This window comes from Gorilla gorilla, chromosome 4 (genome assembly GCF_029281585.2).
Source record: "Gorilla gorilla gorilla isolate KB3781 chromosome 4, NHGRI_mGorGor1-v2.1_pri, whole genome shotgun sequence".
Lineage (NCBI taxonomy): Eukaryota > Metazoa > Chordata > Mammalia > Primates > Hominidae > Gorilla > Gorilla gorilla.
Window position 1 is genome coordinate 50,970,477 of NC_073228.2, and position 25,269 is coordinate 50,995,745.

At 51.1% G+C, this 25,269-nt stretch overlaps 2 protein-coding genes and 1 long non-coding RNA gene across 5 annotated transcripts in view; 2 read left to right on the forward strand and 1 right to left on the reverse strand.

Annotated features, from left to right (window-relative positions):
- LOC129533765 (uncharacterized) overlaps window positions 1–25,269 on the reverse strand; it is a 53,735-nt gene that overhangs the window by 4,777 nt on the left and 23,689 nt on the right. The gene's annotated exons all lie outside the window — the stretch shown is intronic.
- KRT36 (keratin 36) lies at window positions 1,496–10,741 on the forward strand. Of its 3 annotated transcripts, XM_055388155.2 has the most exons (9): window positions 1,496–1,603; window positions 6,877–6,926; window positions 7,171–7,471; window positions 8,153–8,235; window positions 8,478–8,634; window positions 9,140–9,301; window positions 9,401–9,526; window positions 9,707–9,927; window positions 10,306–10,718. In XM_055388155.2, exons 1-9 carry the CDS (start codon window positions 1,565–1,567, stop codon window positions 10,499–10,501), a joined length of 1,335 nt encoding a protein of 444 aa, XP_055244130.2. In that variant the 5' UTR covers window positions 1,496–1,564; the 3' UTR covers window positions 10,502–10,718. The 3 variants fall into 3 exon arrangements, with proteins under 3 accessions (XP_055244130.2, XP_055244128.2, XP_055244129.2); XM_055388153.2 differs by having other exon boundaries at window positions 1,555–1,603; window positions 6,877–7,471; window positions 10,306–10,741; XM_055388154.2 differs by lacking the exon at window positions 1,496–1,603 and adding an exon at window positions 2,698–2,714 and having other exon boundaries at window positions 6,877–7,471.
- KRT35 (keratin 35) lies at window positions 15,564–20,131 on the forward strand. Its single transcript, XM_055388157.2, has 7 exons — window positions 15,564–16,264; window positions 17,110–17,192; window positions 17,388–17,544; window positions 17,950–18,111; window positions 18,459–18,584; window positions 19,085–19,305; window positions 19,620–20,131. The coding sequence occupies exons 1-7, from the start codon at window positions 15,794–15,796 to the stop codon at window positions 19,765–19,767; spliced, it is 1,368 nt and encodes a 455-aa protein (XP_055244132.2). The 5' UTR covers window positions 15,564–15,793; the 3' UTR covers window positions 19,768–20,131.

Consider the following 25,269-nt stretch of genomic DNA (forward strand, 5'->3'; position numbering starts at 1 on the left):
CAGGCACATTCCAGGCCTGAGACCCCCTTGGTGCCTGTTCCCCCTCTGTGTTGGGTGATAGCTTTTAGGATCCTCAGAAGACCCTTGACAAGCAGGGTGTGGCTGCAGGCACATTCCAGGCCTGAGACCCCCTTGGCGCCTGTTCCCCTTCTGTGTTGGGTGATAGTTTTGAGGATCCACAGAAGACCCTTGACAGGCAGGGTGTGGCTGCAGGCACATTCCAGGCCTGAGACCCCCTTGGCGCCTGCTCCCCCTCTGTGTTGGGTGATAGCTTTGAGGATCCATAGAAGATCCTGAGTATGAGATGGGGTGTCTGGGCCTTCCTGGCAGGGGACTCTCACTGTCCCAGCCAAGGGAGGCTCTGGGGAAGATTAGGAAGCAAAGTCACAGCAGGAGGTGCAGGGCGACGGGTGTGATTGACTCTTCCAGCTTTTTTTTCTTTTTCTTTTTGAGAAAGAGTCTTGCTCTGTCACCCAGGCTGGAGTGCAGGGGCATGATGTCTGCTCACTGCAACCTCTGCCTCCTGGGTTCAAGCAATTCTTCTGCCTCAGCCTCCCAAGTAGCTGGAATTACAGACATGCACCACCACACTCAGCTAATTTTTGTATTTTTAGTAGAGACAGGGTTTCACCATGTTGGCCAGGCTGGTCTCTAACTCCTGACTTCAGGTGATCCACCTGCCTCGGCCTCTCAGAGTGCTGGGATTACAGATGTGAGCCACTGCGCCTGGCCACTTCCAGCTTTTCTTATCCAGCTGTGGGGGCCCTTCCTTCCTCCCTGCCTGGGTCAGGGCATCTGAGGGGCGGCCTAGGGACCTGCCCTCTTTTGGATGGTGTCCCTGGGACTGTTGGTGGCTGGAGCGGAGCAGAATATGTGGGTTGTGTCCCTTTGAGCAGCTCCTCTGGGGGCTTCGAAAGAGCTGGGCACACTTCACACCCTCCATCCTCCTGCAGAGTTTGAAAGAAAATAAGCAGGTGGCGGGTGCTGCTGAGACTTGTACAGGCACCTGTTGGGGGTGGGTATTTGGGGGACTTGGCCAAGAGCTGGTATCCCTTTGTATGAACAGTCATAACGACTGTGGCTTCTTTCATCCAAGGATCTCAGACCAGTTTGAAAGTAAAATCCAGTGTCAGGCATGATTAATTACAGCCCAGAGCCCGCAGTCTGGTTTGCAGACACTCTGTTGTTCGTAGGAAGAGAGTCAAATCAATTGCATGCCGGCCCCTGTAAATGCAGACTACAAGTCCAATCAAACAGGGTGTTTGGAAAATTCGCTTTATGGTTCAGCTAAGTGATACTTGAATCAAGGGGACGCTAGACACTGAGGTACCAGCTCTTTTCTCCCAGTGGGCCTGGCTGTGCATCTCCCACAATCACAGCTTCTTCAAGCACACCAAGGAGAGAAAGGACGCTCTGAAATGCTCCAACCATAAAAGTGGGGTGGGGGAGTTAGGGACTCAGTGAGTCTGAGCAGGAGACTGTGGACTCTTCCAGATGGCAGCTGGCAGCCAGTGCAGCTGTGCAGGGAGCGCTGGCCCCAGGGGAGAAGGTGGTGGGCCCTGAGATGTGGAAGGCTGAGCTTGGCCACAAGAGGACCAGAGAGGTATGGCTTAAGGCTGGGGTTAGGGTGGCTCTCTGGGCATCTGCCACGGCAAAAGCAGCTTGGAGCAGAACCTTGAAGTCCTGGGCAAGAGCAAAAACCACACCCCAGGGGGAGAGAAAATACTTTTATATTTTGGGGGAGATGAGATTTCTAGAGTAACTCCGGGCCTGGTCAAGTGGGACTTTGAAGGCCCGATGAAGGTCAAGGCCTGATGGGGGCTCAGGAACAGGCCAGGAACAGCAGGTTGGGAAGCTGGACCTATGCTCCTTGTAGGGCCCTAGAGTCTCAAGAGGAGTCACTGCTCAGGACCAGGACCAACACTGTGGAGGGGCAGCCAGGCAGTGGGGGGGGACCTCCTTCACCACTGAGTGCATGTTCAGATTGTCTTGAGCCTGGTGAGGCCGGGTGATAGCAGGGGGCAGGTGGACATTTGGGGCACAAGCTGGGGGGTGGGAAATGGAGCAGAGAGAGACTTGCTAAATCTTGTCCAGGAAGGTCTGAGTCACCCTGTTGAAGGCAGCTGCCATCAGGATGGAATGTCACTGAGGTGGCCAGGATGGGAGGCAGGATAATTCAGCTTCTGCATCTCCAAGTACTGTTTGGACTTGGGAGGGCAAGAATGACAGCCACTGACAGCAGGGTGTGAGAGGACAGGAAGGCACGATTCTCCAAGGGAAGCCCTCTATGTCTGACCCTGAGAACAGCCAGCCATGGTGACAGGCCACCAGGGAAGGAGGGAAGAAAGAGCTGCATTTGTTTGGCCAAGGCTCTCAACCAGCGATGTTTCCTTACTGAGGGTTTCAGACACAGGACACTCAGATCAGAATTACAGGTAAACAACAACAACAACAGCAACAACAACAACAACAACAACACACACACACACACACACACACACACCCTATAAGTATGCTCCTAATGCCACATTTAAAAAATTTGCTAAATCTGGCAACCCTTTCTTTATCAGGTCTGTGAATGGCCCTGAGTTTTCCACCATCAAAACTGAATAAACAGCCAGGCACAGTGGCTCACGCCTGTAATCCCAGCACTTTTGGAGGCTGAGGCGGGTGGATCACAAGCTCAGGAGTTTGAGACCAGCCTGGCCAACAAGGTGAAACCCCTCTCTAATACAAAAAATTAGACAGGCGTAGTGGTGGGCACCTGTAGTCCCAGCTACTCGGGAGGCTGAGGCAGGAGAATGGTGTGAACCCGGAAGGCGGAGCTTGCAGTGAGCCGAGATCTTGCCACTGCACTCCAGCCTGGGTGACAGAGCAAGACTCTGTCTCAAAAAACAAAAACAAAAACAAAAACAAAAAAAACTGAATAAATGAGACTTTTCCTGGAGTTTTTGGAAAAATTACACTGGTGGCTAGAAGGGGCTTAATTGTAGGGTTTCCCCTTTCTGTGAGGCTTTCTTCAACTTTGTGTACCTGTTGTTGCATGTCTGCACTAGAATCTAACGTAAGCTGACAGTGGATTTGGCATGAGCTGTTGATGGGGTTATTTGACACAGAATATATAGAACCCTGCTTTTCAGGGGAGGGGCCAGGGCTCCCAGGTGCTTTGTCGCTTGAACACATTCTTTGTTCCAAGGAAAATTCAGTCGTGTGGAGGACGACTGATTCTCATGAGTTGTGGGTCTCCCAGGGTCCTGGGTGACCGTTGGGTGCTGGGTGGATCTGAAGAGGTTAAAACATGGAATGAACATTTCTTAGGTGCCTCTTCTGGTGGGAAATTCTCTAGGATCTGGGTGTATGGACCTCAAGGGTGGAAGAGGCAGTAGGAGAAAACCAGAAAGATGGAGCTGAAACCAGCAGGCTGCTCTAACAGAGACAACCATTGGCCTTCTGCAGAGATCTTATTCTTGTCTGTGCCCATTTCTGGTTGGCCTGGCCATCCCAGAGGCTGCTGTCTGGTTTGTTTGCTTCACTATCTTTGGGGCCTTTGGGTAGTGGTGACCAGCATGTTCTGACCAAAGCCCAGAGAAGCATAAAAAGAGATACCCTGCTTGAAGAACTCAATCCCTCCTTGGGCACACTGTGACAGCAATGCCTTGTGCATGGAAGGGACTGTTCAGAGCTGGGCAGAAGGAGACTTGGGCTTGATATTTCAGGCCTTTGCCCATGGAGAACCTTGGTTTTCAGATGGAAGTTCATTTGAGTGTGCAGACTTCTTTCTGCCAAAGAAGGGGCCAGAAACTCAGGAGTTGATGTTGAACTTGGCGGCCTTCCAAGATGGGCATGGGGAAAGGCCAGGATGCTTTCTGTTCCTATGGCAGCATTCCCCTTCTTCCTCCTGCCCCCAAGCTGGGATCATGGTGGGTAGGGCATCCTGTCAGCACTGCAGCCTGCAGGTGGTGTGAGGGCTTTTGGAAGCTTCTAGAGTAAGGGTCAGAGGCCAGATGGAGACTTCTAGCTGAGGGGACTGCTGCAGCTCTGGACACAATCCTAGACCATGCCTCTTCGAGTAGCTGTCTTTTCTTAGACAGCTGGGTTAGGCCTCTGAATTAGTATTCCATTAAACCAGGGCAAGTGGTTTTGTGCCCTGGAAACAGCATTGGACTGGGGTTCTGACTATATGGGTACTAAGAGCAGTTTCAGTCTCTTAAATCTGTGAAATGACTTCCTGTTTATCCAGCCCCTTTGGATGTAGTTCTCACAATCCCGTGATTGTGGTGTTATGACCTCCACAGACCTATTGTGAAAGCTGAGGCTCAGAGGGATGGAGCAGCTTGAACTTAGTTCTTGCTGAGTCCTGGCTCAGGGCCCTTCCCTTGGGTTGGGGGGTTGGCTGTGCAGTCAACAATAAGGAAAAAGGCAGGACACTGAGGGCAGCTGAAAGACTTTTACCTTTGACGAGCTGGTCACCTGCTCCAGGGAAGGTACATTCCTCTCCCCACAACCCTAGAGGCACCTCTCTGGTCCACAGTGGCCCTCCTGATGCTCAGGTGAGAATGATGGGGACATCTAGATATTCGGATTAGCAGACTCCTTGCTTATTCAGTTCTCCTGAGAGAAACCTAGAATCAGCTTCAGATATGGATCATACAGTACAGGGGTTAAAATAAAAAAGAAAATGAGAATATTAACTTCAGATGCCTACCAGCCAGAGATCCCGAACAGAGAAGAGCTCTGCAAAGGGCTTGGTGAGGGCTGCCCTATGGCCCATTTTGCAGGACAAGCACGCTGTGTCATGAAAAAGGGAAACCGAGGCATGGGTGTATTGAGGACTTGCCTGAGTGGGCCCAACAGAGACAGCCAGACTCCACGCTAGTTGTCCCAGAAAATAAAGTGGGGGGTGCTTAGGGGAGGTTGGGTCGGAGCCCCAGTCTTGGTCCTGATAGTCCAGTGGTTCTCAACTGGGGGTGGTTTTGCCCCCTGACTCCTAACCCGGGGAACATTTGGCAATGTCTGTAGACAGTTTTGGTTGTCAACACTGGGGCAGGGGGTGGCTACTGGCATCTGGTGGTAGAGTCCAGGGATACTGCCAAACATTTTACAAAGCACAGGAGAGCCCCAAACAACAAAGAATGACCTGGCACGAAGGGCTGAGGTTGGGAAACCCCATGACAATCCAATCCTAGGCCCTGCCAGGAGAACTGGGGAGATTGGGTGGCTGTGAGGAAGCCATTGCTGGGGCAGCTGGTGCTCTGGAGGGCTGATGCTGTGCTCTTGCTCCCAGAGGGGCTGCACGGGGTCCACTGCCAGCTGCTCCTGGACATCTTGTCAAGGTGTCCACCTTGCTGGGAGAGGCATGTTCACCACAGCCAATCCTCCCTGGATAATTTCAGAGAGAAGCTTATAAAACATTTTAAGAGGTTGGCAAATTACAACCTTAGAAGCACATAAATGCTTCCATAAACGCCAGCTTTGCAAACCAAGCATGTGTGGGGGCAGAGTGAGCAGGTTTCCCAAGCCTTGGGAAAGTCCATGTTTCAAGGCGGAAGACCCAGGTTTATCTTTGGTCCCCAATGCTCAGGTTCTTCTCTCTCGGCTTGCTTAACTATCTGGCAGTATTTAGCTTTTTTCTTTGTATTCCTCCTCTGTCCAAAGAGTCTGCCATTGGCCATTTCTGTGACCTGTTAAGGGACCAGGAGGGTCAGAGCAGGTTGTTCTAGGGTCCTGATTCGACCCATGAGGTTCAAAAAGCTGACGGCCACAAAGGAAACTGCCCTCCAGCTCTGCCCAGTGATCCAAGCCTGCAGATTCCATAATAGCAGGAGTCTGTGACGATGTGTTCATTGACTGAGGGACTGGATATGGGGCATCTCCTTCTCCCACTGCCACCCTGCTGTGCCCAGTGGGCAGACAGAGCATTCTCAGCAGTGCCATGTGAGTGCTCACACTCACGAACCTTTGCTGGTCACAGCCATAAACCATCATCAAAGACTGTCAACCTAACCTAACCTAACCTAACCTAACCTAACCTAACCTAACCTAACCTAACCAACCAACACTTCTGCAGGACCCAGTGGCTTGCAAAACACTTTCACTTCTTGTTCGATCCTCCTTATATCTGTGTGAAGCAGGCGGGACAGAAGGACGATCTCTACTGTTCCAGTGAAAACACTGAGGTTCCCAGGGAGGAAATGATGTGCTCAGTATCACAGGGCAAATTAGTAGCAGAGCCAGGATTTGAACTAGGTCTCCTGTCCCTAAATTCTGGGTACCCAGACTTGACTCCAGTTGTGTGGGAAAGCAGTGGGGCAAGGAAGTAGGATTTGGTGTCTGAGAGCCCTAGTTTCAGACCCAAGCTCTGCCAGTCACTTCCTGTTCACCCTGAGCAAGCTATTAAACCATTCGAAGCCCCAGTTTCCACACTGGTAAAAATGAAGATAAAATCAGCCATCTCCTAGGATTGTTACGAGGTGTAAATGAAATAACAATGAGCCTGGTACATCACAGGTGCTCCCTGAATTCTAGTTCCTTTGCTCCCTTTTACCATCCCAGTAGCCCAGGCAGGGGTGAGCAGCTATGAGGCGTGGCAGCAGTGGATGGAGGTGACAAGGGACAGATGGGGCTCCCCAGGGGAAGGGAGGTGGAGAAAGCAGGAACCAAATGTCATTCGTGCAGCCACTCCCGATTTATGGGATCTGGTGCAGAGACTCTTTGAAGAGGCAATAAAACTCATATTCTGCTAGGAAATGACAACAGTGGAGAGTCCTGACTTAGCAAACCAAATTCAACGATTTGATTTTTTTTTTTTTTTTTACAAGGCATGGGGTTCCGGATGGGTAGCAAAAATCACATTCTAATATTAGCTATCTGGGGTAGGAACAGGCTTTCCCAAGAGCAAGAGATGTGTACCATGCCAACACCCAATGGTGAGTGTACATAAATGCTCCATAGAGGCCTTGAGAGTCCAGAACCTGAGCTCCTTGCTAAGCTGCAACCTTCCTCTGCTAGCACCATGGCCACCCAGACCTGCACCCCGACCTTCTCCATTGGGTCTATCAAGGGCCTCTGTGGCACAGCAGGCGGCATCTCTCGGGTGTCCTCCATCCACTCTGTGGGCTCCTGCAGGGTCCCCAGTCTCGCCGGTGCTGCAGGGTACATCTCTTCTGCTAGGTCGGGCCTCTCTGGCCTTGGGAGCTGCTTGCCTGGCTCCTACCTGTCTTCTGGGTGCCACACCTCTGGCTTTGTGGGGAGCGGGGGCTGGTTCTGCGAGGGCTCCTTCAACGGCAGCGAGAAGGAGACTATGCAGTTCCTGAACGACCGCCTGGCCAACTACCTGGAGAAGGTGCGTCAGCTGGAGCGGGAGAACGCGGAGCTGGAGAGCTGCATCCGGGAGTGGTACGAGTCTCAGATCCCACACATCTGCCCAGACTACCAGTCCTACTTCAAGACCATCGAAGATTTCCAGCAGAAGGTGAGGGAGACCTGGCCCCTTTCCAGCTGAGCAGCCCAACTCTTAGGAGGCGTCTGTCTCATTCCAGGGCCTTTCCAGATGGGACGGTAGCTTTTAGGGAATTCTCCTGGTAGGGCAAACTTTTCTCTCTAGGGCTTTGGTTTCCTGGGGGACCCAGGCTTCTCTGCTGGTCTCTTGCTTGTACCTTGTTGCCAGCCGTTCCTCACCCCCCTCCCCTTGCTGTAGGAAGGGAAGGAACATGTACCAAGCCCCTACTGGATACAGCACTGTGCCTGACACTTTCCTATTCCCTGGCTTATTTATTCTTCATCTTGGAGAGATTGGTATTACTGGACCCATCTGACAGATGTGGAAGATGAATTTTGAGGGGTTCAGCAACTTGCTCAAGAGCACACAGGCTGAGTGTTAGATGCAGAACCTGAACTCAGGTCTGCCTCACCCTGGTGTATCTTGCTGTGCCACTCTGAAGGCTACAGGCACCAGGACTGATGGTCACTGACATCCTTGGGATGCCCCTGTGGGGTGGATGCTCCCCCCACACCTGAGGTGTGGCTCAGGGCTGGAAATGCTGAAGGGGCTGGTGGTACATAGTGGCATGGCCTCTGTGAGCTGAGCTATCCCCCTACCTGCCCCCACACTGCTGGGCCTCCTGTAGCTTATGGGAAGCCTCTTGTTCCCCAGATCCTGCTGACTAAGTCTGAGAATGCCAGGCTGGTCCTGCAGATTGATAATGCCAAGCTGGCCGCTGACGACTTCCGGACCAAGTGAGTGGGCCTGATCAGGGAAGGTTTGCCATGCCACTCCCTTGCCTCTGTCCCCTGCCTTTGGGAGCTGGTGATGTGGGAATAAGGCTGGATGGGAAAATGTGGCATGAGCCCTGGACCTCAGGGGAAAGGAGTGTCATGCTCCTGATCCTGTCAGCCACTGCAGCTGGACAGTAGGGCAGGGGTCCCTGCTGGTGTGTGGTTTCCTTTGCTGCAGACTTGGCAGGGTTCTGTGTGTGCAGGTATGAGACAGAGCTGTCTCTGCGGCAGCTAGTGGAGGCCGACATCAACGGCCTGCGTAGGATCCTGGATGAGCTGACCCTGTGCAAGGCTGACCTGGAGGCTCAGGTGGAGTCCCTGAAGGAGGAGCTGATGTGCCTCAAGAAGAATCATGAGGAGGTGAGGCTGGTGCCATGTGACTTCCCAGTGTTTCCCATCCAGCTTAGGAAGCCACTGCTGGGCTTTCAGTTTTCTGTGCAGCAGGAACTATACAAAGGCCTTGCATTTCATTCTCGTTTCATTTCATCCTTACAATAATCCCAAGAATTATAAACTGTTACAAGCTCCATTTTACAGATGAGAAAACTTAGGCACAAAGAGATTAAGTTGCTTGCCTAAGGTCATAGAGGGTCTACACTTTTGCCCATAACGCTACATGTCTATTTGGGCTCTAGTGCCTGATAACAGCAATTTAATTTGCCTAGGGTTTGTATCATCTCACAAATATCCCATAGAAGGAGGTAGGTATATACGGAGAAGGAGACCAAGGCTCAGAGATATTTAAGTATCCTGTCTAATGCTATGCAGCTGGTGACTGAGGGAAGAGGGTTTGAATTTAGGTCATTGAAACCTGCAATCCAGCATCTTTTTCACAACCTCATGCCGTCTTGCCTCCTCTCTGCAGGAAGTCAGTGTGCTCCGTTGCCAACTTGGGGACCGACTGAATGTGGAGGTGGACGCTGCTCCCCCAGTGGATCTCAACAAGATCCTGGAGGATATGAGATGCCAGTACGAGGCCCTGGTGGAGAATAACCGCAGAGATGTGGAGGCCTGGTTCAACACCCAGGTGGGGCTGGGGTGCCCTGGGACCACAGGCTCCTGGGCTGGGGTTACCCTTGGAAGTAGCTTGGTTTGACCATGCTCTGGGCCCTGGCATGTGTTTCAGACCGAGGAGCTGAACCAGCAGGTGGTGTCCAGCTCGGAGCAGCTGCAGTGCTGCCAGACGGAGATCATCGAGCTGAGACGTACGGTCAACGCCCTAGAGATTGAGCTGCAGACTCAGCACAGCATGGTGAGTGGCCCCTGCCTGCATCGCTGGCCACGGCCTGCGGCAGGTCCCCGACGCACCAGCCTCAGCGTGCAGGCTCTCATGGGGTGTGATCACAGGCCGTAGGCAGATGCCCAGGGCTGTGGGTTTCTGGGGTCAGGGGATTCCTCCCCAGTAGGCAGCTCTTCCTCTTTCCCATTGCAGCGGAATTCCTTGGAATCCACCCTGGCCGAAACCGAGGCCCGCTACAGCTCCCAGCTGGCCCAGATGCAGTGCCTGATCAGCAACGTGGAGGCCCAGCTCTCTGAGATCCGCTGCGACCTGGAGCGGCAGAACCAGGAGTACCAGGTGTTACTGGACGTCAAGGCCCGGCTGGAGGGCGAGATCGCTACCTACCGCCGCCTGCTGGAGGGAGAGGACTGCAAGTGAGTGGCCCTTGGGCTAGGGTAGGGCTTGACTGAACCCTCAGTGCCATGTGGAGGGCATCAAGCCCAGAAGTGGTTGTCGCCCAGATGAAGGGAACTAAACCAAAGCCCCTTGAGATTCCCCATCTGGTCCCAGGCTTTGGTAATGCACAGCGGGAGAATCCGACCCAACACACGCCGCGTGTTTTCCGCCATCTTTTCTGATTGGCAATTTCTGCTCTTCATTCCTGTAGCTCAGTCCTCTCACCCTTGGGGAATTCAGAGGCACTGAGATGGTCCGGGGCCACCGGTCTCGCTTGATCCTCTAGATCTGTTTAACACTAATCTCAGCCCAGTGCTCCGATGCCAAATGCACCCTGCATGATTTTGTTTCCTCAGGCTTCCTCCCCCACCTTGTGCCACGGCATGCAAGCCTGTTATTAGAATTCCTTCTGTCCCCCCGGTGCCCTGTGTCCCCGCTGTGCCCTGCACCCCGGCTCCCCAGGTTGGCACTCAGATCCGCACCATCACCGAGGAGATCAGAGATGGGAAAGTCATCTCCTCCAGGGAGCACATGCAGTCCCGCCCGCTGTGACAGCCCACTTTGTCCACCAGGGCAGGGCCCCGACCACAGGAGGGAGGACACCCCTGTGGCTCCTGGAGGCTTAACGACCCTGCCCTTCTCTAGAGGGGTCCCCCTACGCTTAGCAGGTTTTTCTACCAAAACACTCCCCGTATTGTGTTTCCGGACTTAACTGTGCTTTTACGCCATGCAAAACCAGGTTTCCTGGAAATTTACCCAATAAAGTGTGTTCTCCTGGCATAGCAAACTCAATCCTGGCTGACTCTGTTGATGCTCATGTGCTCGTGTGGTTCATGGGGGTGTCTGATCAGGGGCTGCAGTATAGTTGTGGGGTTTCCATTTAGGTCTATCTTCTCGGGCTCTGAGTGGGAGGCGGTGACAGGGTGATTTGAAGTATTTAATAACGAAGATGCCTCAGGGGCTGGCCAATGAGAACAGACACTGACCCAGTCTGGATGGGTGCTGGCCATAGCTCTCAGCTTGGCCCTGCCTGTGAGTAGACACCTTAGGGTGGCCCCAGAAGAGGCAAAGTCTCCAGAGCCAGTCCTCGTCCATAGCCCGACCTGGATTCGGTGGCTATCTCTCTTTTTTTTTCAACTTCTCCTCTCTTGCCCAGCTGCTGTCACCCTGCTGCCTGATACTGGGGATGGTTAAGGAGAGAGGGTCCCAGGAACAAGCAGAGAGGGCCAAACGCTAGGCAGCCATCCTGAGCCAGCCATGCCAGGGACGGCAGTCAGGGAGAGCAGGGAGGTGAAGGTGGAGGGCAGGTGAATCCATGTCCCAACAAGGCACATAGGGCCAAACGAAGGGTGCCAGGGACAGTGGGGTGGGGGTGGGGGCTCAGACATGGAGTTTGGGGAGAGGACAGCCAGGCTTCACTGTGGAGCAGAGTTCAGAGCCCTGGATTCCACTGGCTGAGTCAGGCAGGTCTGCAGGTGGGGCCTAACTCTGCCAGCCCTGGACACCCCTCTGATCAGAGAAGCATGGCCTGGGAGAGGTCTGAGGGCCTCACGGTTGGTTCCTTTGCCCCTGCTCCAGTCTTCACTTGAGAAAACAGGCCCAGAGAGGGCAGTGACTTGTTCCAGGCCACAGAGCAGTGAGTGGCAGAGACCTGGCCATCACCTGGCTATTCTGACCCTGACTCTGGAGCTCTTCTCAGTACAATTTCTCTCTCTCTCTCCCTCTGTCTCGCTCTCTGTCTCTGTCTCTCTCTGTCTCTCTTCCCTCCTCCCCCTCTCTTGCGCTCACTCTCCTCTGGGGTCTCCTCTGGGTCATGGCCAAGACATCCATGACCTGGCTCTGCCTCATGTCATCAGCTACTTGCTGCTAAACGGGACTCTTCAATCACTTGCTGAGCAAGCCAGAGGTGCAGCAAACTTATCAGACAACAGGAGAAGATGTGCATAGGTAGCATCAGAGCATCCTGCACTGAGCCCGACTCTGCCACTCTGTGCTATATGCCCGGTTATGTCATGAGACCTCTCTGGTCTCAGCAGGTTCATCTGTGAAATGGGGCTGCCAGGAGGCTCTGATGAGACAGTGTGTGTGTAGCTTCCAAAAAGTGGTAGCTATCAGTGTTGCTCTTACTACAAATGCAGAGTCCCTGGCTTCAGAGTGTTGAACAGGAACCCCCACTGCATGGGCCAAGTGCTTTGCTTTGTATCTGGCAGGATGCTATGGTGAGGGCTGTGCTGCCAGCAGTGTCCTTGGAGCTGGAGAGTGAACCCAAAGGCCTCAGCCTCAGAGGATGCACCTAGCTTTGGGCAGGGGGGGCAGTTGGCATGGTTCTCTCACCTGCCCTGCCCCTTCCCTCTCACTGCTCCACTCATGCTCTAGGGCCTGAGGTCTGCACCCCTGACCCTGGCCTGAGGCCAGTGGGTGACCAGGCGTGCACAGAGAGCATTGCACCTCTGTGTGGAAACAGGCAGGGGTCCAGGAATGGACCGAGTCTCCGGGAAACAGCTGAGCTGCCTTGTCACTGTGGATGAACCACACAGGACATGACCTGACAAGTAATCACATCATCAGCACCTTGTGTTGTACAGTGCTTTCCCTTTTTATGATCACTCTCCAGTTTACAGGGCACACTCATAGCCTCATCTGATGCACGCAATCAGCCCTGTGTGGCTGTGAGCTCTTTATTTATGCATACTTGCCTCGCTTTTAATTACATTGTCCAGAGCATATGTATCAGTTAGGAAACACCTCCTATCTCAAACTCACACACACCCTTAACTGAGTTGCAATTGAAATCACTGACCGACAAGCAAACCAGAATTCAACAGTGTTGTGGGGGTAGGTGGCAACTGGTCTAAAGTCACACAGCAGGCGCTGACTTAGGAGCCTTCTTAGGTCTTTGGGCTCCTATTTCATTGATATGGAGAGAGATATAGAAAACATTCAATAAAATTTCCGCAGAGTGAATATGATGTTCTATTTCAAGGCGGTCTGGTTTTTCTGATCTTTTTTGTACTTTCCAGATATGCTATCTGACTGCCTTTCTCATTCACATACACACATCAATTAATCAACAAAGAGATAACGACAGAACATGGCATACACAGCTAATCCAATCTTAAGGCTCAGGCCTATCTAGGAAGGAGCAGGGGTGGCGGAAGCGGCTGGAACAAAGAGTGGATAACAGGCACAATTCCCGAGGAGCTCACGTCCAGCTGTGGAGACACCTCGCCCCCTCGCTCCCAGCAACTGCACTGGGATAGCAGGAGCGGGTGTGGGCAGGGTTTCAAGTTTTGGGGAAGAGGAGAAATCACTGAGGGCTGGGGTGACCAGGAAAGGCTTTGGGGCAGATTTGGATTTGATGGGCAGAAAAAGGAGGAAGGAGGGCAAAGGGCATTTTAGGGCCGTATTTAGTGTATCCGTGGCATGATCTGGGGACAGCCTGGACCGCATCTGAGCAGAGTGCAAGGATCCTGTAAGGAAAGTTACTAGGAATGTGCTAAACAATGTTAGTTCTTGCTGATAAGGGGTTCTAGATAATCATTTCATTTAAGAAAAGCATGCTAAAAAGGAACAGAAATAGATCAGACCCATTTACAAAATACCTTAAAACAGTGTGAAAAATATTACATATATGTTTTATAAAGTTATCTAAAAATCTTATCGAGAATTTTTTAGTCACAACTTTAGCACTAAATTGGCTTATGAGATCCATCTCCCTTGGGCAGAATGGCTTTTGGCCCAGAAAACACTTTGTTCTTGGCCAAAGGGGCTGGTTAGTCTGGACAGGTGCTGCTCACCTACACAGAGATGCTGGATCCCCTTCCATCTCTGAGTCTCAGTTTCCTCATTTACAAAAGTAGGAATAGTAGGCTGGGCGTGGTGGCTCATGCCTGTAATCCCAGCACTTTGGGAGGCTGAGGCAGGCAGATCACGAGGTCAGGAGATCGAGACCATCCTGGCTAACATGGTGAAACCCCGTCTCTACTAAAAATACAAAAAAAAAAAAGAAAAAGAAAAATTAGCCAGGTGTGGTGGCGGGCACCTATAGTCCCAGCTACTCAGGAGGCTGAGGCAGGAGAATGGCGTGAACGCTGGAGGTGGGGCTTGCAGTGAGCTGAGATCGCACCACTGCACTCCAGCCTGGGCAACAGAGTGAGACTCCATCTCAGAAAAAAAAAAAAAAAAAGAAGTAGGAATAGTTAAGATTGACTGTGTTTTCCTTTCCCCGCTCCCTACTCTCTTTTGTTTCCTTCCATTCTTTCTTTCCTTTCTTAACACAATTCACCATGGGAAAAATCACTTAATTAATTAATTAATTCATAGACATCTAGAAGCCCTGCACTGTGCTTAACACTACAGAGATTTAAAAAAAAAGTACAAGGTCAATCCTTGCCCCCATGCTTACAGTCTCCCTGGGAAAATAGGGCTGAAACACAAGACAATCAGAAGACGTCAGTTAATGGGAGGCCAAGAAATCCACCAACAGTCACTGCCTTGGGCATTCAGAGCTGGGAGGGCACAGCAGGGCTGGAGCAGGGGCCAGGCTCCAGGGGAAGGCCTGGCCAGGACTGGGCCCTTAGAGGCAGTGGGGTGGGCCTGTGGTTTGGAGCTGCAAGGCCTGGGCTTTAGCCTCCCTGGGAAGCCTGTGTGGACCTTGGGTAAGCCATTTTCTACTCTGACCATTGTCTCCTTCTGTAGGAGTCAGCACCTTTCTATCCACGACTGTGTTGGAGGGTGTGTGTGAGGCCTTAAAGAAGATAGCATGCCTTGAACAGTTGTACAGATGCTTTTTCAGCTGTGATCTGGAACAGGCTCCTGAAACAGTCCAAGCCTCTTCTATTTAATGGGCTATTGGTGATGCCAATCTCATGAGTTTGTGTGAGGACTGAATAAGAGAATGCATAGAGACAGATCAGAGTGGGGGCTGGTGGGTACTAAATGCTCGGTGAATGATGGTTGCTACCATCAGCTGGGTTATTGATAGGGCTGTGTGAAAAGAGCTCCAATTCAGGCAGCCAGAAGGAAGGGCTTCTCCATTTCTCAACCAGGGCTGGGGAAGACACACCCTCCTAGATGTCATCATGGGCAGGTGTCCAATTAACTGACCTCTAGGCATTGTGGCTAGAACTTAGGCTCTACAACCTGCACAGACTTCCTGGCAAGGGAAAGAGTAGGGAAGTGTCCATCAGGGCTCTGCAGTATCTAGAGTGATAAGCTGCCCCATTTTGCCCAGGAATGAGGGTTCCCTGGCATATGGAACTTTCGGAACTAAAGCCAGAAAATTCCTGGGGAAACCAAGAAAATTGGTCACCCTAGCCATATTTTCTGGGCCAATTCAAGAGCCTTCTGTGTCTCCCTGGCTGCAAGACCCCTGCCTTCCTGCAACAACCAAGTTTACCCTTCCATCTTCTGGGAGCACCCCAGAGACCTCCTCTACTCCCTCGGGCCAATAAAAGAAGTCAAAGTTGGAGAAAGTCAAGACAGTGGCTGAACTCCCACGCTTGCTTAATGCGGAGGCTGAGGTCTGGGCTCAAATGACAGGTCCCTTTGAAGAACTGACAGGGACTTGGTCTTCCCAGTGATGTGGGGTGGTGGAGGTGAGTCTTGACATAGCAGTGGGGCTCTTATTTTATAAGACTGGTAAATTTTCACAGGAAACTAAATAACAGGTTAATGAGGGGTTTTAATAGAAAGTGGTGTTAACTTTAATGAGGAGAAAACACTTTGTAAAGGCCAACCAACGCCCACTGGGGCAGAGATATAAATCTGGGGTAAGGAGCTGCTTCTCTGCTTTGGGGTGTCTGGTCTCAGAGACCTATCAATTGCATCTGAGTTGCAGGGGCCATGGCTTCCAAATGCCTCAAGGCCGGCTTCTCTTCTGGGTCTCTCAAGAGCCCAGGAGGGGCCAGTGGGGGCTCCACTCGCGTGTCCGCAATGTACTCCAGCAGCTCTTGCAAGCTCCCGAGTCTCTCCCGTGTGGCCAGAAGTTTCTCTGCCTGCTCAGTGGGTCTGGGCAGAAGCAGCTACAGGGCCACCAGCTGCCTCCCTACTCTCTGCCTCCCTGCTGGAGGCTTCGCTACCAGCTACAGTGTGGGTGGGGGCTGGTTTGGGGAGGGCATCCTCACTGGCAATGAGAAGGAGACCATGCAATCCCTGAACGACCGCCTGGCCAGCTACCTGGAGAAGGTGCGTCAGCTGGAGCAGGAGAACGCCAGCCTGGAGAGCCGCATCCGTGAGTGGTGTGAGCAGCAGGTCCCCTACATGTGCCCTGACTACCAGTCCTACTTCCGGACCATCGAGGAGCTCCAGAAGAAGGTAAGAGGTTCAGAGTGACTTTGGATTCCCAGGAACTTTGTGTCACCAGCATTCTTTGGTAGTTCTTTTCCCATAGGGCATGTTGGAAGTCACCAAGCATGTTCATCTCTGTGGCCTTATTTGCTCCTCCCAATAACCTTATGAGGGAGGTATCATTAGCCCATTATACAGATGAGAACACTGAGGTTCAGGCTGGGTAAGTGACCCAGATGGCAGTTACTGGAGCCAGAGCTTGAACATCAGGTCTATGAATGAACTCTATGACATTTGGTGCTATTGCCCACCCCTCTGAGTCTTCTGAGTTTTCATTTCCTCTTTTATTTAAAGTCAGGGGATTGGGTTTGATGTATTTAGTGCAGTGCAGTTCAGGCTTCCCATAAGTAACTCAGGGAAGAAAATGCCTGTCAGAGAAGTTTCTTTCTTGCCAAGGGCCCATATCCGCTTCTTGCCTGGCCCAAAGTTATAGCTGGCTCCTGTGAGGGACCATTTATGACCAGAGAATCCTGGCATATGTTGTTGGCAATGAACTGCCCTGGGCCCCCAGTAGGCCTGGGAGACAGTGAGATTGGAAGAAGCCTCATTTCATCACACCAGGCCTTTCCTGTTGCATTTTCATGCAGCTATCGAACCTGAGTAACAGGTCACAGATACACTGCACTGGAAGAAACCCTGGACTTTCCATAGTTGATCCCTAGAGCCTGCCCATAACCCTCCAATGCACATGGAGTAGCAGAGGTCTAGGATGGGTGACTTCCTCCTTCCAGAGTCAGCTCTTGTCAGCTTTAGGGAGCTCCAAGAAGTGGAATGTTCTTTCTTGCAATGAAATAACTTCTTTATATCTCCAGACTCTATGCAGCAAGGCTGAGAATGCCAGGCTGGTGGTGGAGATTGACAATGCCAAATTGGCTGCAGATGACTTCAGGACCAAGTGAGTTGTCCTGCTTGTCATGTGGTTGGGGGCTGCTAGAACTGGACACAGGTGATGCCTGAGCTCAGGGATTTGGCTGTACTCTGTCATTGGGGCATAAAAGCAGGACTCACAGCACCTGGACAGTCTGAGGGCAGGCCTGACTTAGATGCAAAAAGGAAATGCAGACTCAGGTGCCCTGTTCTATGCCTGCAGGTATGAGATGGAGGTGTCCCTGCGGCAGCTGGTGGAGTCAGACATCAACGGCCTGCGTAGGATCCTGGATGACCTGACCCTGTGCAAGTCTGACCTGGAGGCCCAGGTGGAGTCCCTGAAGGAGGAGCTGCTCTGCCTGAAGAAGAATCATGAGGAGGTGAGCATGGGGGAAGAGGTGAACATGGCAGAGCAGGTGAGCATGGGGGAGGAGGTGAAAATGGGGAGGAGGTGAGCATGGGGGAAGAGGTGAACATGGCAGAGCAGGTGAGCATGGGGGAGGAGGTGAACATGGGGAGGAGGTGAACATGGGGAGGAGGTGAGCATGGGGATGAGGTGAGCATAGGGGGAGGTGAACATGAGGAAGCAGGTGTGCATAGGGAAGAGGAGGTGAGCATGGGGAGCAGGTGAGCATAGAGAGCAGGTGAGCATGCGGAGGGGGTGAGCATGGGGAGGAGGTGAGCATGAGGAGGAGGTGAGCATGGGGAGGAGGTGAACATGAGGAGGAGGTGAACCTTGGAGGCAGCCCTCTGGGAATTAGTACTCATCCTGGTCTGTGCTATAGGAAGTGAACTCACTGCGCTGCCAACTTGGTGACCGCCTCAATGTTGAGGTGGACGCTGCCCCACCTGTTGACCTGAACCGAGTTCTGGAGGAGATGAGGTGTCAGTATGAAACCCTGGTGGAGAATAACCGCCGGGATGCTGAAGACTGGTTTGACACCCAGGTAGGTACTTGGAAACAGTCAGTGCAACAGGGGTATGTGGTGGCTCACATGGAAGTGACCCTGGGGCTCTGAATCAAGAAATCTAACTTTGAGTCCCATCTCTGTTTTGACCTTGCTGACAAGGTCAAAACAGACCCACTTCAATTGACCTTGCTGACAAGGTCAAAACAGACCCACTTGGGCAGGGTGCTGTCCTCTGAGCAACAATGCCCTCCAGTATAAAATAAACGAGTGGGACTGGGGAATCGGGAAGGTCTTTCTTGGCTCATGATTCTGACTGGCCTCTGTAGCTCTCTGAAGCCAAGTCCCTGGTGTGGCTGACCAGGTTGTGTGTGTGTATGTTTCAGAGTGAGGAGCTGAACCAGCAGGTGGTGTCCAGCTCAGAGCAGTTGCAGTCCTGCCAGGCAGAGATCATTGAGCTGAGACGCACGGTCAACGCCCTGGAGATTGAGCTGCAGGCCCAGCACAGCATGGTGAGCCCCAAGGCAGGGTGGAGCTGCCTCTGGACCAAGCCGAGGAGCACACAAGCTCCCCAGCTTCCATGCTTTGACCACACAGGCGGACTCCAGGGGTCCATGTTCTTGAGCACCAGGGGCTCTCTATGCAGAAAAGAGGGAATGAGGGACCAGCCCCAGTCACAAATCCCCCAGTGGTAAAGGACAAGAGACCTGTAGCAACTGACATGTCCAGGCAGTAGGTCCTATATTTGTGCAAGCAGATACATCTTCTGAGTAACTATCAGTTACTCAGAGATGACACTAACAGGGAGATACTTTCTAGATCAAAGAAGCCACAGGGGCTAATTAGCTCATCTCAAGTGAGATGTCTGATTGTGGTTCATCCTAGCTCAAACTCTGATTCTCCGAGCTTCTGTTCTTGGATTCTGAGGCCTCACTGAGACCCAGATGAACCTTCCTTGCTCCTTCTCTGACCTCTAGCCTTTTTCCTCCCTACACAACTCTTGCCCTCACAGAGAGATGCTTTGGAATCCACCCTGGCAGAGACGGAGGCCCGCTACAGCTCCCAGCTGGCCCAGATGCAGTGCATGATCACCAACATGGAGGCCCAGCTGGCCGAGATCCGGGCTGACCTGGAGCGGCAGAACCAGGAGTACCAGGTGCTGCTGGACGTCCGGGCCCGGCTGGAGTGTGAGATCAACACGTACCGGGGCCTGCTGGAGAGTGAGGACAGCAAGTGAGTATCACTGCATGTGCTCTTGTCTTCTCACTGCAAACTACCAAGTTCTGGGAAGACAGCATGGTGCCTAGAAAGAGCCTGGCATTCGGAGTCTGGAGTCCTGTTCTCTTAGTTCTGGTCTTCCTGAAAACTCATCACGTGACTCCAGCAAGCCCCCTTTCCTCTCAGGGCCTGTTTCCCTTTTGGTAAAACAAGGGGGCAGGATCAAGGTGGTTTTTAAGGTGCTTCCCAGTTTGCATAGTCTAGGATCTACTTTGAGTTACTGCAAACAGCAACTGGAAAATCATAGTAATTTGTTTTCTTTTTTCTAGGCTCCCATGTAACCCATGTGCACCTGACTACTCACCCTCCAAGTCATGCCTTCCCTGTCTTCCTGCGGCCTCCTGTGGTCCTAGTGCAGCCCGCACAAACTGCAGCCCCCGCCCCATTTGTGTGCCCTGCCCAGGAGGCCGGTTCTGAGAGCGGGTGACCCAGATGGCCATGGCTATTGTCTCTAGGGCTTGAACTTGGCCTCTACCCAAACTTAACCCTTGTAGCCCAATCCCCTCTCTTCGCGCAGAGCCCAGGCCCAGGGTCTGGCTGAAAAGGCTTTCTGCAAATACATGCCCTAAAGTTTCTCAGAGCCTGTCACAAAGGCCGGCTGCCCCCAAAGGTCTCAACTCCTCATCATTTCAATGGGTGCCAGGGTCTCTGTTCTCAGGCTGCCTCCTGGGTCAGGTTTTCCTTCTGGGTGCTGTTCCGGTGGATTCTGAAATGCAGTAGAGGGCTTTTGTTGGCAGAACAATAAAGTGCATTTGCTCAGGCCCCTGATGCCTAACTTGCACCATTCTGGTGTTGTTGGCTTGTGTCTCTGCTGTGTCCAGGGGGTGACTGTTGGGCAGCCGAATGGGAGATGTGTGACCAAGTATGACCCTTTGGATGACAGGGTCACTATGCCCCTGTTTGGGGTGGGTAGAAGCCTACAGTGAGAGCTTTTGCTTGGCTTCCCTGATGAAGACCTTTCTCCAAGATTCCAGTTTGGTGCCAGGTGTTTTCAGGCTGCTGTGGAATCCCTCTTAGTATACGTGGTCACCTGGGGATCCCAGAGTGGGAGGGACTAAACTGAGATGGAAACTGAGATCAGCATAACAGGGAGGGTTTTAGGCCACTTTATCAGCCTCTTATCTGTGGTCCTTGTAAGACCGGCGATAGGGTGTCTCCCTCCCAGGGTACTTTTAGGGGTGCATTTACATAAGCCCTCTCCCATTGCAGCCCTTTCATGCAGCCCTCCAAGTTCAGCAACCCCCTTAACAACCCACAGCCCGTCATAAGCAGGAGACGGAGAGTGCGCTCGCCTTCAGGGCTTCTATCCCGAATGCTAAGGCTCTTGTCCTTAGGAGGCTTGTGCATGTGCTCCTGTGCTCTTGGCATCTGGTGAGGTGTACAACGAGCCCTCCTCAGATGGGTGTGAGAGCTCCCAGCAGCTTGACCCAAAGGCTCTCATCTGTGTCCAGAATGTCCTCCCCAAACAGGCAAGGCAAATAGCAAGTTCCCTTAATCCCAGTGGGAAAGGGAGAAGGGCCAAGACCAAAGTTTCTGAGCAAAAAACGAGGATGTGCGTTCCCAGTTGGCATGTGCTCCTCATAAGATGCTGAGAGCACCTGCTAAGGAGCTTCAGTGATGTTAAGAGAGCTGTAGCCCTGTCCAAGGGGAGAGCAGGTGGCTGGAAGATACTGACTAAGGCAAGCCAGAGACCCTTGTCCCTTAAGGACATCTGCTATAGTTCACTCTGATTTGAACACAGAATCCTCTCCTTTCTAGCCCCCTGCAAAGAGGGCCTGGGCCTTTGGTTGCTCCCAGCCCCACCTTGCTCCTGGCATCTGGCATCACCTCCGTGTTGGTCTTTTTGGAACCCCTTGGCTAATTTTGGTGAGGCTTAGGCACCGGAAAGGGGTGGTCGCCTCAGGATCATTCACTTCATTCAACAAACCCTTACAAACATGCCCCTGTGCCAGGGGGTGTGCTAGCTGCCAGGGGAGGACTGGTCTGTGTAGGAGGGGGGCCTTGGGATGGGACTGGAAGGATGCTCACTTGCCACTTTTTTTCTTTTCTATCTCAGTGGTGTCAGTAGACTGGCTGAAGTGGACCTTGACATTAGTGCAATAAACGTGGGCTCCGAATGTGGAGTCAGATGGACCTGGGTTCAAATCCCCATCCACCACTAACTACATGTGGGAGGTTTAGCAGGTCATTGTCCATTTCTGAGCTTCAGTTAAATAGAGAACATGACACTTACGCTGTGAAGTGAGGCCGAGAATGCTTTGCCCAGCATATGCAGGGCATTTGAAGATGGCTCATCACCACCAACTCTCCCTTCCAGCTGGACGACTGGATTGCTATGAGGCTGGGCATCCACATTTCCCTGGCCAGAGTTTCACTTCTGACATTTCCTTCCCAGTAAACCAGGCCAGCTAAAGTGTATATGCAGTTACATGCTTCATTGTCTAATTCCAACTCTGAGCAAAGTCAGCGGGGAGCCTCATGGCCAGCAGCATGTGGATGCTGTCTGGAGCACTTGGGCTCGGTTAACTCTGCTGTGTATAGGTTACACCCTTCTTTATGGCATTCTCTGTGGCACAAATCCTTTCCAAACCCATCCTAGCTTCCTCCAAGATGTAGCTAACTAAATCATCTGTAATCCTACTTCTAATTATTATTTACTTCATTTGCTTGTGCTTTTTAATTATAACGCTGTTTCCATTCAACTACAAGTTCTCAACCTTGCCTGTACATTGGAATGACCTGGAGGGCTTTAAAAAATACCGATGACTGCTCTGACCCCCCAAAATTCTGCTTTAGTTGGTCTGGGATATGACTCAGTACTGGGAATTTTGAAAGCTCTCTGGGTGATTTGAACATGCAGCCAGGGTTGAGAGGTCATTTGTCAGGTAGAGGAACTTTTGGCAACACAGCTGGGAGTGCAGGGGGCTCAGGGCAACTGTGACATAGACCCTAGCACCCCCAGGTCTGGTCCCTATTATGCTTTTGACTTTCTCAGTTCTGCCATTTCTCTCTCTTTCGACTTCAAATTTTTGAACTACATTTTAAATTTGTTATATTTTTTTCTCCAAAAAGTCATTTTTTTCTCTGTTTGCTCCTGTTTTATAACATTTAGTTCTTGTTTCATGGCTATAACTGCTATATGTATATACATCTCTCCCACTCTGAGGTTATTTAAAAAATATATATATATACAGTTTTGGATTCTGCATTATTTCTGTTTTCTTCAATTTCCATTTTTACTGTTTTGTTTGTTTGCTTGTTTTACTTTGTCTTTAATATTGGAAGCTTCCTTCAAGTATCTGGTCATCCTTTTGTTTATATTTTATGACGAGACACTAAAAAGCTGATAGAAGGTGCTACGTGGATGGGCAGGTTGGCAAACCGGCTTTTTGCATGGTACAACCACTTCAGTTCAGTTTCTGTAAGTCTTTTCTCTGGAGTTTTTTTTTTTTTCCAAAGAAGGAGCCTCTGGTTTTCTGCGGGGGAATGAATGGAGGGAGACAGTGCTGGCCCAGGCTGTGACACACATCCTATCTGCTTTTGTTGAAACAGGCCATTCCTCCTGGATTCTTTGCATCCCTTTCTCTTCTCTTCCTAAACTTATTTTCCTGATAGTTTGCTCTGGCCCCAGAGAGGCTGGGGTACAGTGGAAAGTCTTTGAATCAGCCAGACCTGGGCCTGAGAACTGACAGTGCCCCACTTTCTCTGTGGTTACCTTTCCCAGACCCTACTTCTCCATCTTCACGACATACCCCAGATCTGGCATATTGCCTGGAACTGTGGTCTTCTGTGACTTTGGATGCTGCTGCTACTACCTCTATCAATCCGCTCTTTTTTTTTTTTTTGAGACGGAGTCTTGCTCTGTGGCCCAGGCTAGAGTGCAGTGGCGCAATCTCGGCTCACTGCAAGCTCTTCCTCCCGGGTTCACGCCATTCTCCTGCCTCAGCCTCCCAAGTAGCTGGGACTACAGGTGCTCGCCACCACGCCCAGCTAATTTTTTTGCATTTTTAGTAGAGACGGGGTTTCACCGTGTTAGCCAGGATGGTCTTGATCTCCTGACCTCGTGATCCGCCCGCCTGGGCATCCCAAAGTGCTGGGATTATAGGTGTGAGCCACCGCACCAGGCCTCAATCTGCTTTTATATGAAACCTGGTCTTTCCTTCACAATGGAAGACTCTGCTCATGCTGGCATTTGGGACTGCACCTGACAGCGACAGCCTCTCAGCATCATCCTGGAGCCCCTGCTCCTGGTTCCTGTCTCTCTCCTCCTCATTCCTTCCTTCCAGGATTGTCCTGTGAACTTCAAATCCTTCTCTCCTTTCACCCTCTGATGTCTTACCAGCCAAATCAAGGCATTAGGGTCCCACCTTTTAACCCAAGATCTTCTTAATGTAGTTTCCCAAGTAAAGACATTTTTTTTCCTGCAAGATGAATTCTGGTGACAGCTGTTAAAATATATGCAGGCACACTTTGATTTATTGAGTTTCAATTTATTGTACTTCCTAGATATCGTTTTTTTTCTTTTTTCTTTTTTTTTTTTTTTTACAGATTAAAGTTTTGTGCCAATCCTGCCTAGAGCAAGTCTGTTGGTGCTAATTTTTCCAACAGCATGTGCTTATGTGTCTCTGTGTCACATTTTGGTAATTCTCACAATACAAATTTTTTCTTTTTCTTTTTTTTTTGAGACAGAATCTCGCTGTCTGCCCAGGCTGGAGTGCAGTGGTGTGATCTCAGCTCACTGCAACCTCTGCCTCCCGGGTTCAAGCGATTCTCATGCCTCAGACTCCCAAGTAGCTGGGATTACAGGCACATCACGCCTGGCTAATTTTTGTAATTTTAGTAGAGATGGGATTTCGTCATGTTGGCCAGGCTGGTCTTGAACTCTTGACCTCAAGTGATCTGCCCACCTCAGCCTCCCAAAGTGCTGGGATTACAGGTGTGAGCCACTGTGGCTGGCCAAACTTTTTCATTATTGTATGTGTTATGGTGATCTGTGATCAGTAATCTTTGATATTACTGTTGTAATTGTTCTGGGATGCCCCAAACCATGCCCAGATAAGATGGGGAACTTAACTGATAAACGTTGTGTGTGTTCTGATGGCTCCACCAACTGGCCATTCCCCCATCTCTCTCCCTATTTTGGGTCTACCTATTTTCTGAGACACAGCAATATTGAAATTAGGCCAATTAATAACCCTACCGTGGCTTCTAAGAGTTCAAGTGAAAGGAAAAGTTGCAGGTCTCTCCCTTTAAATAAAAAGCTAGAAATGATGAAGTTTAGGGAGGCGGCATCTTTCATAGCTAGACAGGAGGAGTCTGCCTTCAAAACCTTCAAAGGATGGGCTGACTCTCTTGCTAGGAGCTAATGCAGCTGATGACTTCAAGTGGGAAGTCAATGCTCATTTACCATTCTGAATATCCCAGGGCACTTAAGAATGATGCTAAATCTTTTCTGCCTGTGCACTACAAATGGAACGACAAAGCCTGGACGACAGTGCATCTGTTTATAACATGGTTTACTGAATATTTTAAGCCCACTGTTGAGACCTACTGCTTAGAATAAAAGGTTTCTTTCAAAATATTTCTGCTCATTGACAATGCATCTGATCACCCAAGAGCCCTGATGGAGCTGTCCAAGGAGATTAATGTTTTTGTGTTTGCCAACACAACATCCATTCCACAGCCCATGGATCAAAAACTAATTTTGACTTTCAAGTCTTATTACCTAAGAAATATATTTCATAAGGCTATAGCTGCCATACAGAGTGATTCCTCTGATGAATCTGGGCAAAGTAAATTGAAAACCTTCTGAAGAGGATTCACTATTCTATATGTCAATATTTGTGATTCAAGAGAGGAGGTCAAAATATCGACATTAACAGGAGTTTGGAAGAAGTTGATTCCAACTCCCATGTATGA